The sequence below is a fragment of the Diachasma alloeum genome, unplaced genomic scaffold (assembly GCF_001412515.2).
Source record: "Diachasma alloeum isolate Michigan unplaced genomic scaffold, Dall2.0 Dall_scaffold_01062, whole genome shotgun sequence".
Lineage (NCBI taxonomy): Eukaryota > Metazoa > Arthropoda > Insecta > Hymenoptera > Braconidae > Diachasma > Diachasma alloeum.
Window position 1 is genome coordinate 238,696 of NW_021681173.1, and position 14,689 is coordinate 253,384.

General features: G+C 33.2%; 1 protein-coding gene across 2 annotated transcripts in view; it reads right to left on the reverse strand.

Moving 5' to 3' along the window:
- Positions 1-5,227: 5,227 nt before the first annotated feature.
- LOC107045747 (putative sodium-dependent multivitamin transporter) overlaps positions 5,228-14,689 on the reverse strand; it is a 10,333-nt gene continuing 871 nt past the window's right edge. Inside the window, exons 2-8 of one of the 2 annotated variants that reach the window (XM_015268097.1) lie at positions 14,044-14,091; positions 13,210-13,338; positions 11,949-12,170; positions 10,840-11,180; positions 9,871-9,990; positions 9,565-9,779; positions 5,228-8,860 (exon numbers count right to left, since the gene is read on the reverse strand). In XM_015268097.1, coding sequence (XP_015123583.1) covers positions 8,064-8,860; positions 9,565-9,779; positions 9,871-9,990; positions 10,840-11,180; positions 11,949-12,170; positions 13,210-13,329 — 1,815 coding nt within the window. In that variant the 5' untranslated portion in view covers positions 13,330-13,338; positions 14,044-14,091 and the 3' untranslated portion in view covers positions 5,228-8,063. The remainder of the gene's footprint in view (positions 8,861-9,564; positions 9,780-9,870; positions 9,991-10,839; positions 11,181-11,948; positions 12,171-13,209; positions 13,339-14,043; positions 14,092-14,689) is intronic. The other variant, XM_015268096.1, reaches the window with a different exon arrangement.

The following is a 14,689-nucleotide window of genomic DNA, read 5'->3' on the forward strand; positions in this document are numbered from 1 at the left end:
GTTTTCTTTTAAGACTGATGATTTTAATTGCCATTGCGCCTTTATACGATGCCAGCCCCTACCACTCGAATTGTTTTGCGGCGAGATTGTTTCCGTCGTCGTTGTACACATTCGGTACAAGAACGAAAACATGGGGAGCTCGGGAGTGGATGATGAACGACGATTTTTAGGATTGAAATTCCTGAAAAACAGAGTGGATTCATTCACGATTACGATCTTGTGGTGATTAATGCATGACGACTCATCATTCTCGTCGTTTCAGCGATTTTTTTTTCGGTTTCTGGAAGTGATTTTTTCACTTCGATGCTTTGAATGGAGGTTTTTTTATTTTTATTTTATTGCCGTGTGACGATCCGAAAATATGTTTTGGGAAGGAATCAATGAACTGGAGTATTAGTTACGTTTATTTCCCTGAGTATTATGTAATTCTCAGTCGCATTAACTCAGAGGATAATACATTCTCGTTTTTTTAATTGATTGGTGAGTTGATTTATTCATTCGGGGGGAGCGACACGTATGAATAAAAATCGGTAGATTTATACTGGGAATTCTGTTAGCTTCTAGCCGATTCTATTCGGGAATTCCGGAAGTTGAATGCGCGTTTTTTATAGAAAATTTGGAATGGGAACTGATTTATGGAAAAAATCAGCAGAATTTTATCTTTCTATACAACTTTTTTATTGAAATATTTTCTATAGGAATTCCTCGACATGAAATTTCTCAATTTTTTCTGGGATTTTTCTTTTCTTTTGATAAAAAAAAATCAAACAAAAAAACTTGAAAAATTTGAGCCGGGGAATTTACTGGGTTTTTCTGTTTATTCTTGAGGAAATTACATTGGATTTATATTGGAAATTCTATTAGTTTTTAGCCGATTTTATCCTAAAATTCCGCGACTTTAATGCGGTTTTTTTTACAGAAAATTTCGAACAGAAACTGTTTTATCGAAAAAATCAGCAGAATTTTATTTTTCTATACAATTTTTTTTATTGAGACATTTTCAATAGGAATTCCTCGACATAAATTGTCTCACTTTTTTCTTTCAATGATTTTTTATTTCAATTATTTAATGTGCGATTTTTAATAGAAAATTTCGACATGAATTTTCTCAATTTTACTACTTTATTTATTTTCTCTCTTCATTGAAAAAAATCAAACAAAAAAACTTGAAAAATTTGAGCCGGAGAATTCGCTGGGTTTTTCTATTTATTCTTAAGAAAATTATATTCGAAATTTTATTAGCTCTTGGCCGATTTTATCTTAGAATTCCGCGACTTTAATGCGGTTTTTTTAATAGAAAATTTCGAATAGAAACTGTTTTATGGAAAAAATCAGTAGAATTTTATCTTTCTATGCAACTTTTTTTATTGAGACATTTTCTGTAGAAATTCCTCGGCATGAATTTTCTCAATTTTACTACTTTATTCATTTCCTCTTTTAATTGAAAAAAACAAACAAAAAACTCAAACAGAATCAAAATCAAACAGAAAAATTTGAGCCTAGGAATCCGCTAGGTTTTTCTACGTATTCTTTTCCCACATGACGGACAGTCAAGATCCTAATCACGTCGCGTGTCATTAAAACGAATTAATCAAACCAGAAAAATATAAAAAGGACGAACACGACTTGCGGCGAATTTCGAAGAGTTCGAAAACAAAAACCGTGGGTTTATCGGAGATTTTACGGAGTTTTCGACGATACTCGTGAAGTTGCTGTGATTGTAAAGCTCTCGTGCTTCAGCACCACGATTTTATCCTTCCCCCTAAATAGTGCTATCCGCAATCAGATCTTCATGAGTAGAATGGGGTGGTGTAGAGAGGGGGGAAAGTGGTTGAGTTGGAAAGCGCCGGTTTTGGCAGAATGTTTATACGCATTTTTGCGCTAATTGGGAGGTATGAAAAATTGGGATTGGGTCAATGGAAGTGTTCTCTGGTCAGTCTACTGTGAACAACGAACGAGGACGCGTTCACTAGGAAATTGCACTGGAAATCCTGTTATTTTTTTGTCGATTGAAATTTCGCTGTTTTCTGCGCTTTTTTCATGAAAAAATTTCCCATAAAAATTGAAATTATTCTCCATTTTATCTACTCTTGATAATAAAATCGAAAGAATTGAATTTTTAAAATCTAGGCCGAGAAATTTTTCTAAAAAATAGTCCAATTGAATAAATTGTGCAGGAAAAATAAATCGAAAAAATTCATTTGTGTTTTGCGTCAATTCTATTTAAAAAAATGCAACTTTCCGTGCGTTTTTGGATAACTACTTCTTTATAGAAAAAAGTCTGTTGATTTTTCTATACAACTCGTTCTATTGAGACTTTTTGATAACTAGGAAATTGTACTGGAAATCCTGTTATTTTTTTGTTGATTCTATTGAAATTTCGCTGTTTTCTGCGCTTTTTCCATGAAAAAATTTCCCATAAAAATTGAAATTATTCTCCATTTTATCTACTCTTAATAATACAATCGAAAGAATTGAATTTTTAAAATCTAGGCTGAGAAATTTGTCTAAAAAATAGTCCAATTAAATAAATTGTACAGAAAAAAAATATATCGAAAAATTCATTTGTGTTTTGCAACTTTCCATGCGTTTCTGGATAGATATTTCTTTATAGAAAAAAGTCTATTGATTTCTCTACTCGTTCTACAACTTGTTCTATTGATATTTTTTGATAACTAAGAAATTGTACTGGAAATCCTGTTATTTTTTGTCGATTGAAATTTCGCTGTTTTCTGTGCTTTTTTCGAGAAAAAACATCGAGATAACGTTCGAAAGATAGTACACTCGGGCCTTAGATTTTTTCTATAAGAATGCTTGGGCATCAATTTTCTTAGTTTTTTCCACTCGAATTCTGCAATGCAAAACAAAGCAAAATCCAGCGGAGAAAACTTCTAAAATTTTGCGCGCAATAATTATAATAGAAAAAAATTAAGAGAAAAATTCAAACAGAAATTCGAAATCTGTTTCCGGCATTCTATCGAATTCCAATAGAAATCCCCTAGAAACCCCATGGAATTCCAATAGAATTCCAGTAGAATTTTCTAGCGAATTCGCTAAGTTTTCTGTTGAATTTTGTCATGCATGCACTTGATTGATGAATAATTCCCATTACATAAGCGGCAATTTCTATTGCACCGAAGATAATATTAATTTTCGAGGCGAAGGACAATTGCAAGTGATACTTGACACCCCCAGAGATCGGATCATAGACGATGATGGAATTCTTGAAATTAATTGATTGACGTTGTGACGAGAAAGCCTCGTGGGGCCCCTCCCAGGCTCCAAGAAAATCGGAGATGTCGCGCTTCCTGACATCTCCAATGCGAATACTAGAAATAAAAAAACAACACATTTATCCCTGAGTCAGCAAGGGTTTGGAGATGGATAACTATCAGTTAGCGTAAAAGAACAGGAATTGAAACTGGCTTGAGCTGGTCAATGTTGGCTCGGTCCAGATTTAAAGGCGCGTTACAAGTGACTTGAGAATCCCAAACGTGTTCTTCGTCGCATACGGCGGTTACACTAATTGCCTAATTCACGGCTTTAATTGGAACGATGGCTTTAGGAACAGCTTTTCCATTCAACTGACGAGATAATTTACGGTGGGTGGAATGTTTTTGAGAACTGACAGGGGAATTTTTAATTTTTCAGAGTGAATCAGGGCTTCAATGATTGCTTCGACTTTATTCCCAAGGTTTCGAGGTAAACTCACATGTAATAAAAAAATAAACAAAATTCTATTGAAAATTATTTAAATTATTCAACTGAATTTTTATTTTCCATAGGAATTCTTGGGAATAAATTTTATTCAAGTTGTAATGACAGAAGGGGTATTCCCATGTTTTTTGAGGTAAATTCACGTGTAAAAAAATGTAATAAAAAAATTAATAAAATTTTATTGGCCTCTGCCTCAATTCTATTGAAAATTATTCAAATTGTTCAACAGTGATTTTTAATTTTCCACAGAAATTCTCAGGAATAAATTTCATTTGTCTCTCACGATAAAATCGAATGAAATTTGATCTCAAATTAAATTGAAATTGAGAACATTAAAAATTCAAACTCATCTGTCGTTTGAATTTCGCTTGAAGTTCAATCTTCGAAAAAAATCCAAATTTTTAAATAAAAATTCTTATCTCCTACGGGGATTAAATGATGAGATTAATTTCAAACATAAATTGCAGTTGTAAATACTGTATTTCATTTAATAACACAAGATTCTCCATATTCTTTAAACTATTAAAAATCAACATCATTAATTAATAGATTCACATACAGTGTCTCATTCAGAGCATTAATCCACAAACAAATTAATACGACAATTTCACTGACCCAGATTTTCCTCGATTGATCCCCCCTATGTGTTGTATTGGCTCATTCCTCCGAATGCCCAACGGGTCAATTGACTAACGAAATTCATTCTACGTCCCGGCTGGTCTGACGTTGAATAAATTATCTTCTCATGGGATTTTCCGAACAGATTATTCACGACCCTTTAGATTAAAAAAAAAATACAACACATTTTCATTCTATTTTTCTCGTTCTGCTCTGTTTTGTTCTTTCGTTTTTTTTTCTCGGAACAGAAATGTTTCGACGACACAATCCACGGACGAAAAAATTTAATAGAAAAACCTATCGAATTCGTTAGAAAATTCCATTGAATTTCTATTGAACTGTTCAATAGAACATATTCAGTAGAAAAAGTCAATAGAATTGAATATTTCTATATAAATTATTCTATTGAGATATTTTCTATAGAATTTCCTCGGCTCAAATTTTCCATGTTTTTTCGTTTGATTTTCTTGATGAGAAGAAAAGAAAAATAGAATGAAAAAAACTTGGAAAATTTGAGTCGAGCAAATTCAATAGAAAATATCTCAATAGAATAAGTTATATAGAAAAATCGACTTTTTCTATTGAATGTTTTCTATTGAACATGTCAATAGAATCAGCCAAAAACTAATAGAAAGTTTAATAGAAATTCAATTGAATTTTCTAACGAATTCGATAGGTTTTTCTGTTAAATTTTTTCGTGCGTGTCTCCACTCAAAAATACAAATCCTACAATTTTTCTACAACAGTAAAAATACATTTCCTAATCTGTGATATGTCCTGCGTATAACGTGCAGAATTTTCCAAGTAAAAAACTCTCGAAAAGCTGTGATGTGTTTGAAGTAAAAAAACAGTTTTGTGATGATAAAAAAATCTAAAACTAGTATTTAAGTACTGTACTGATACCCTTAAAAATCGGCAGTTGTTGAGAAAAACTTGGAATGCAAGAGAACAGAGCTAATCAACATCGTACATCAATTTCCCAACATTTCAGGTTTTTCTTCATTGGAAGACGAATCGCGATCTCTATCGAAAAAATATTTATTATTGTCTTGAGATCGAGCACCGTAATTTGTACTCTACCGCCTCGTGCCTTTCGAATTATCTCCTATTAACGTTTCTCTAATTCATAATTACAAATGTGGAAAAAATCAATAGAAAAATGTTGACATTCTGTTGGAATCCTGTGATAATTCTAATTTTCGCAGCCTCAGTGCGATTTTTTCACAGATATTTAGCAGAAAATATTATACAGACTTTTATTTTTCCATGGGATTTACTTATTCTCGTGAGATTTTTGCGGGAGAAACTCTTGATCATAATTTTTCCAACTATTTTCTGTATTTTTTTTTATTTCTCAATTCAAAAAATTTGAGGAAGAAGTTTTGAAGATCTATGTCCAAGAATTCTTGGGTGAAAAATGGGAAGAGAATAATTAATATCGAAAAATCAATATCCATTTACTTTCTACTAAATATCTATTCAAAATTTCATGAAATTTCAATAAAAATTTGCACGAAAATTAATAGCAGAGTTCCAATAGAAAACAGATAGTAACAAGTTTTCTATCGATTTTTCCACACCTCTGTGAACAACAATTATGGAACAATCGCCCCAGATCAGCTCACAAATCCCGATTGAAGGGAATTGCGCCGAAAAAAATCTACACCATAGCGGGATTAATGATATCTAAAAATAGAGAAATCTTGATATCATTTATCCCCGTTTTTCCTCGAATTCGACATGAAACAGACAACAATAATTGATGCCTCGAAAATAAAAATGAAAAATAATTTCTTACTAATTAAATATTTAGATAAAAAATTGAGCTCTGCATTGCAACCGTTGGTCGATGATTCCAGAGCAATTCCGAGATCACATCCCTTCACAGAATTATTCGTGACTAAAAATCTCTTGAGTCCTCTCAGAAGAATTGAATTAAATTAACCAACGAAATTGATTCAATTAAATCATTACCTAATGATAAATTTCAATTGTGAATTCAATATTTGAGGAAATTTTGGCTGCAATAGCAGGATTATTAAGAATGAACGAATATCATCATCTTTTTTCTGGAGACGTATTGAATTTGAATTTCTTCCAATTCGTGGATCACATCCTCGCAAAGATTATTCGTACCCAAAAAATTGAATTACATTATTAAATAATCCAATCAAATCAAACAATTGCACTATTCAATTCAATTAAAGAATTATCTAACGATAAACTTCACTCATAAGTTGAATATTCGTGGTATTTTTGTCTGGGATATTAGGATCATTGGATTGACCGAACGAATAATTCTTGCCAATTGCAAAAGCCCCTGGAGTCGTACTAAATTGAAATTTCTTCCAATTTCTGGCTCACATCATCTCAAAAACAATTCGCATTCCGAAAATCTCCCGAATCCTCTCAAAAAACTAAATTCGCCAGCGAAGTGGTAAAACGATTTAAGTCGACTCATCTCCAAGTTGAGTTTTTGAGGAATATTTCCGAATCTAAAGGAGATACCGAAATTTTCGTAATTACATTTGTTGTAGCACTCAATCCGCTCTCCAAAAAACGTTATTACACCAATTTCGCCATCTCCCTTAGATTCCGAGATATTGATTGAAAACTCGTCAATACTCAAAATTGGCTTATACCGTTTTCCCGCTTCGCTACTGAACTAAATTACGAAACAAAAAAATATTGAATTCAACTAAAGAATTATCTACCGACGAATTCCCCTCACACCTTAAATATTCGTGGTATTTTTGTCTGTGATATTAGGATCATTGGATTGACCGAACGAATAATTCTTGCCAATTGCAAAAGCCCCTGGAGTCGTACTAAATTGAAATTTCTTCCAATTTCTGGCTCACATCATCTCAAAAACAATTCGCATTCCGAAAATCTCCCGAATCCTCTCAAAAAACTAAATTCGCCAGCGAAGTGGTAAAACGATTTAAGTCGACTCATCTCCAAGTTGAGTTTTTGAGGAATATTTCCGAATCTAAAGGAGATACCGAAATTTTCGTAATTACATTTGTTGTAGCACTCAATCCGCTCTCCAAAAAACGTTATTACACCAATTTCGCCATCTCCCTTAGATTCCGAGATATTGATTGAAAACTCGTCAATACTCAAAATTGGCTTATACCGTTTTCCCGCTTCGCTACTGAACTAAATTACGAAACAAAAAAATATTGAATTCAACTAAAGAATTATCTACCGACGAATTCCCCTCACACCTTAAATATTCGTGGTATTTTTGTCTGTGATATTAGGATCATTGGATTGACCGAACGAATAATTCTTGCCAATTGCAAAAGCCCCTGGAGTCGTACTAAATTGAAATTTCTTCCAATTTCTGGCTCACATCATCTCAAAAACAATTCGCATTCCGAAAATCTCCCGAATCCTCTCAAAAAACTAAATTCGCCAGCGAAGTGGTAAAACGATTTAAGTCGACTCATCTCCAAGTTGAGTTTTTGAGGAATATTTCCGAATCTAAAGGAGATACCGAAATTTTCGTAATTACATTTGTTGTAGCACTCAATCCGCTCTCCAAAAAACGTTATTACACCAATTTCGCCATCTCCCTTAGATTCCGAGATATTGATTGAAAACTCGTCAATACTCAAAATTGGCTTGTACCGTTTTCCCGCTTCGCTACTGAACTAAATTACGAAACAAAAAAATATTGAATTCAACTAAAGAATTATCTACCGACAAATTCCCATCACACCTTAAATATTAGTGGTATTTTTGTCTGTGATATTAGGATCATTGAGGTTGAACGAATACTTCTTGGGATAAATGCTCCCTGGGACGCCCCGAATGTCGACGCCACTCTCCTGCCTCCTCCTAATCCTCTCCGCAACGCAGGGAAAGAACAGGTGAGGATCCACATACATCTCCTCCTGATCGCTGAAGCACCTGTAGACGTGGCTGGCGATCCACCCCAGGCCCACAGTGATGAGAAGCCCCAGGGGTGCATACCACATGTACGAGATTCTGTACAAATAAAAGAACTTCTCCTCCTCCGACTCCTTGACAAAACTCGTTAGGTTCTGGTTCGCTGCGATGGTCTGCGTCAGTGCAAGGAGGGTCTGGTCGAGGGATACCTTGACGTTGCAATTGGCTGTGGAGGTGGGCAGCTCCGGGGGCAGGGGTCGAGGCCCTCCGAAGGCGATCCCCAGGAGAAATGAGAGGGCTACAGTGGCCCCAGTGATAGCTCCCCGCTGATTCGCAGACTCGCAGAGCATCCCCAGGGTGAACAGACCCAGGAGAGGACCCCCAACGACTCCGAAGATCGTCAAACTCGCCTGGAGGACACCCCCCAGGTACTGGGCTAGGAATGCCAGCCCGATGGACGCTAGTCCAACGAGAAATGCAAATATTTTACCCAAGATTAGGCACTTCTGGGGGCTTATTTCGTTGCCTGTGCAGGCGGAGTACAGCGGCTTGATGTAATCCTCGAGGGTCATTGCTGAGAGCGAGTTCAGCGCTGCTGAGATTGTACTTAAACCAGCGCTGAATATTCCTGGGGAGTCATTGTTTGGAGTTAGAGAACAGTTTTGGCATTTTGGAATTCGTGAGGGGCAATTTTCAGGATGACATTCTCTTCTTTTTTTATTAACACATTCTATTTTTATTTCTGTTTTTATGAGGATGTTAAAACAAAAAATTGTGATAAAGCCTGATAAAGGAGAATTTAGTCATCTGCTAAATTGATCAAATGCTATTTTAGTTGATTCATCAATTCGGTGAATGCAGAAGATTTTTTTAGTTTGAGTGAGAGAACCGATTTTTGAATAAATTGAGAATAAATAGTGAATAAATATTAATATTAGGGGAGGATGGGGTGAAATGGACACTTTGGACTTTTTTTTAATTACTCATAACTCAGAAACAAATTTATCAGTTGAGCTCTGTTTAGGCTCATTACAAAGGGAAAGAAATGCTCTTTGCATTGAAAAAAAAATTTATTGGATTTCATCAACATTTCAAGCTGTCATTAACATTTTTAAAAATGTCGAAAGTATCCATTTTACCCCAACCTCCTCTAAATATTAAAATAAATAAATTTCGAATAAATTGGGTCATAATGGATTGATTTAATACAAAAAAGATGAAAAAAATGGGAAAAATACTGTGGAAAAACTGAAAAATTTAACGGGAAATTACAAATTGGAATATTTTAGTCAAATAAGTGGCATGGAAAGTTGAAAATCTACAGATTTTTACCTGCAATAAATAATCCAGGGACCCCAGGCCACTCCGACATGGTATCCATGACATAATAAGGCATCAGCATGTCAGGTTTAATATTTTGGTCCTTTATGGGATCACAGTCGTGATATTTACTGAATATAGCTAGGCCTGAGAAGCAAGTTATGACGGACAAGGCAGTGAGAATGGGCCAGTTGATCCACAGGGCAGCTCTTGCACTCTTCAAACTCCTGGGGACACATCAATATTTTACAATCAGTTGCAGAGATAGGAATCAGGATGATTCATGACTTGGGAATTGCCTCAGATGGCTTCACTCACTTGACGGTTAATAATCGTTGAACTTGAACCTGATTGACCCCGTAGAGGGACACGAACGTGCAGCCGCCGCCGATTACGAGGCTCCACCATGTGTGCCTTGTGGTTGGATCAATAGAAAAGCTGAGGAGTGGAAATTTGCCTTTCATTATGGGGAATTAATTGAGAGCTTTAATTATGCGAATTGGCTTTCAAAATATTATTATTTTTTTATTCAAATGATCCGAATTCGGTACAAAATTCTACTGGATTTCTATAAAACTTTATATTAAACAATCAATGGAATTTCATTTTTCCAAGATTTTTTGTTCAATTTTTTTAATGAAAAGAGCAGAAAAATAAAAATGAAAAAATTTTGGAAAAATTAATGTCGAGAAATTTCTATAGAAAATGTCTCAATAGAAAAAGTTGGAGACTATTTTATGAGAAATTAAATGATATCCACAAATTCAGTCAATTACTTTGAATAGCAAATTCCCTGATATTCATGAATAATAAATAAATAATAAATGAGTGACAAATAAATAATAAATGAATAATCAATAACAAAATTAATATCAATTAATTTCGTAATGTTTAACCATTGATAAAATCCAGAAAAAATGACAATTCAAAAATTAATTTAAATTAACTCACCTATCGAATTCAATTCTGCCCCTTTTTTTTATTCAAAGGATGCGCATTCGGTACAAAATTCTACTGGATTTCTATAAAACTTTCTGTTAAAAAATCAATCGAATTCCATTTTTCCAAGATTTTTTTTTCAATTTTTTTATGAAAGGAACAGAAAAATAAAAATGACAAACAATTGGAAAAATTCAGAAAATGTCTTAATAGAAAAAGTTGTAGACTATTTCATGAAAAATGAAATAATATCAATAACTAAATTAATATTAACGAAATTCGTAATGTTTAACCACTGACAAAACCCAGAAAAAATGACAATTCAAAAATTAACTTAAATTCACTCACTTATCGAATTCGATTCTGCCCCTCTGCTGAGCAATTTCCCAAATGCTTCCGAAGCCACCGGCAGCACTGGAGGCTGTGAAGATAACGAGGAGTAGCGATGCAAACATGAGAAACGCCTGGAATACATCAGTGATCAGCACAGCCTTGATTCCCCCGATGCTCGAGTAGAAGGCGCAGGCCAGACCCACTATCAGAATGCTCGCGGTTTTGGAGAGGCCAGTGGTTGCCTCGAAGGCTATTGCCGGAGCATACAGGACCACCCCTGAGTACAGCAACAGCTGAATCCACAGGACGAAACTCGCTAGGACTCGTGTTGATCGTCCAAAACGTTTCTCCAAGTACTGAAATTTATTTTTACAATTTCATTGTTGTACACTTGGATTATTGGGTTATTGACGCTAAGAATTTATAGTCCATTTGAGAAATTAGAAGAGGATATTGGAGAAATAATTACGATGTTAATTAAATCGTTATGGTGCAACTATTGACAATTTAATAAATTAATTAAAGTAATTTAACTTAAAATTAATTGTTAATAATAAATAACTGTTACAGAATTAAATTTTTTTTATGTTTAAAATATTGTTCAGGTATTGATGAAATGAATTTTATTATTGATTGTTAACAATAGGTCATTGTTATTAATTAATTGTTAAAATTAATAACATAATAATAAAAAAATCATATTAATTTTATTATGTTAATAATAAAATTATTTAATTAATTAAAATTAAATTAGTCAATAAACAATAATAATTAATTTGTAATTAACCAATTGATTAATTTAATTTTAATTAATTATATTATTAATTAGTCGTAATTATTTCTCCAATATCCCCTGACCTTCCGGAAATTAATTAATATCATGAAGACGAGAATAATCACAGAATTTATAATTTTTTAATTACAAACAGAAATCACTAGCGAAGCCGCAAAACCATAATTGATGAATCAAATTAATAAATAACGAATCAATAAAAATTAAGAACACTAGAGAGATATAGTAAAAAAAAATCTTTCAGTAGGAAATTAATTTTCGTATTGTTTCTTCAATCGTTTTTTAAATTAACTTCCCTCTTGAGTTCAACGATTATAATCGACAATTGTACCTCATAAACACTGGTTCCCTGCAGCTGATAGAAAACCGGTAAAAATCCGTAGCAGACGATCGGGGTCCCCAGCAAGTACGATAAATTAATCACGACGAATTGGGTTCCGTAGACATAATTCTCAGACGACACTCCCAGCAGTGTTATTGCCGACATGAAGGACACCATCAGGGCAATTCCGACCGGGAGAATGCCCATCGATCGATTCGCCGAGAAGTATTCCTGCGAACAACAGCGTCAATTGACTCGCGATCGCCCTTAATTGAAATACATTCACGGAAAAAAAATATTAAAAATCTCAGGTCATTATGTAGAAGATTCTATCGGAGTTCTATTGAAGTTTCCGATCATTTTTGGCCAATTTTATGAAAAATTCCGCAGCTTATCTGCACGTTTTTTTATAGAAATGTTAAATTGAAAATATTTTACAGAGAAAAATCAATACAATTCGATTTTTCTATACAATTCAATTGGGATTTTTTATGCAGAAAATCCTCGACTCAAACTTTCTGTTTTTTTAAATTTTGTTAATGAAGAGAGAAGAAATGTAGATTGGAAAAATCATAGAAAATTCAGGTCACATTCTACGCAAAAAGTTGTGTAAAAAAAATCAATAGAATTTGGTTTTTCAATTGATTTTTAAATTGAAAATATTTTACAGAAAAAAATCAATAAAATTCGATTTTTCTATACAACTTATTCAATTGGGATTTTTTTATGCGGAAATTCCTCGGCTCAAACTTTCCGAGTTTTTTAAAAATATTTTTTTAATGAAGAGAGAAGAAATATTGAAAAAATCATAAAAAGTTCAGGTCACATTCTACGCAAAAAGTTGTGTAAAAAATCAATAGAATTTGGTTTTTCTATTGATTTTTAAATTGAAAATATTTTACAGAAAAAAATCAATAAAATTCGATTTTTCTATACAACTTATTCAATTGGGATTTTTTATACAGAAAATACTGGGCTCAAACTTTCCGAGTTTTTAAAAAATATTTTGTAAATGAAGAGAGAAGAAATGTTGGAAAAATCATAGAAAGTTCAGGTCATACTCTATGAAAAAAGTTGTGTAAAAAAATCAATAGAATTTGATTTTTCTATTGATTTTCTATTGATTCTATTGATTTTTTCAACAGAATATTTTCTCATTGAACATTGAGATCTGTCTGATAACCAATAGAAATCCCGCAGAATTTTCCACCGAATTCTCTACATTTTTTCGTTAATTTTTTCCGTGGGTGTAAAATATGAGAGAATTCACCTCAATCGTCTTCTGCTTTCCCCCAGTGCATCTGTAGTACAATCCTATGCCGATGCTTATCGCCAGCATCACCGCGATTACCACGTAATCCGGCCATTGCAGCGTATGTGTGACTACCATAATTAAAATCTGAAAATCAATGGGATTACTTAGTGACGGCCTTGAAGGATTTAGAGGAATAGCCTCGAGTTTATCTAATCGCTGAGACAATACCAGCGCTACAGGGGGATATCTGGGAAGTTTATCGTTGCGATGTGACATTAATTATCAATTCATGATTACAGTATATTCAATAAGGAAGTGGTGAAATGAGAAAACCAAACAGAACGGGACAGAACAAGTGGAATTTTCACGTCATGTACAATATGACATTATATTATTAACGACTGGATGAGAATGACAAAAAATATGTTTTGTTGAAATTTTTTTATAGAAAAGGACTTTCACATTTCGAATTAAATGGGTAACATTTGAATTATTGAACCAGAACGGCTTTTTTGTCAATTAATTTCGATTGCTGTTTAATTATAATCAATGTGATAATTATAATCATTATATTGATTAGAATAACAGTGAAAATGATGAATTATTCATTGCAGAATTGATTGATCGAAGAAATCGTAAAACAAAAAAGGGAAAATTGAATTATCATTTCAATGATGAAAATGAAAAACCAATGATTAAAGACGAAATAATTTAATCATCTGAATTTTGATTGCTGTTTTATATTCCAAAGGCTATAAACCGTCAATAAAACTCACTTCACCTTCAATTTTCCCCTGTTTTGTCTCGTGTATACAAGAATTCAAGAATACAAGAATGTTTTCCCCTCACCCGAGCCTTTCGAAACTCCAAACTCCCCTGAATAGTCTCGAATAACACCTAGCGATAAATAAGGAAATTTGAATTCATGACTATTTGAATAGAACGAGCACAATTCATTTCGCAAATCAATTCATCATCTGTTGGAAAATCCAGACAACAACACATTCGAAATCTCTCCGAAGGTCAGGTCTGTTATTCCCTCGAATAAAATGAAAGAGGTGCGGCAAGATGGACACATCAGGAAGTTTTAAAAATATTAGTAACTCAGGAGTAAATTAATCAATTGATCTCAGATTGGACTTGAAAAAGCGCCTTCTTAATGAAAAAAAATCCATTTCATCAACAATTGATCAATATTTGAAATATAAAAAAATACTTAATTTAAAAAATTGAAATTCCAGACATTTTAAAAAAATATTTTTAATAAATTAATTAATTGATCTCAGACTAGAGTTAAAAAAGTGTCATTTCAATGAAAAAAAAATTCATTTCATCAACCCCTGAACCACATTTTAAACATAAAAAAAAATTTTAATTCTGAAAATCGAAATCGTGAAATGATTAAAACTGAAAATAGAGCAGACCGCGTTAGAACGCGTGAAATTCGAAAACCACAACCGATTTGAGTCTGTTATTCTCTCAAATAAAATAAAAA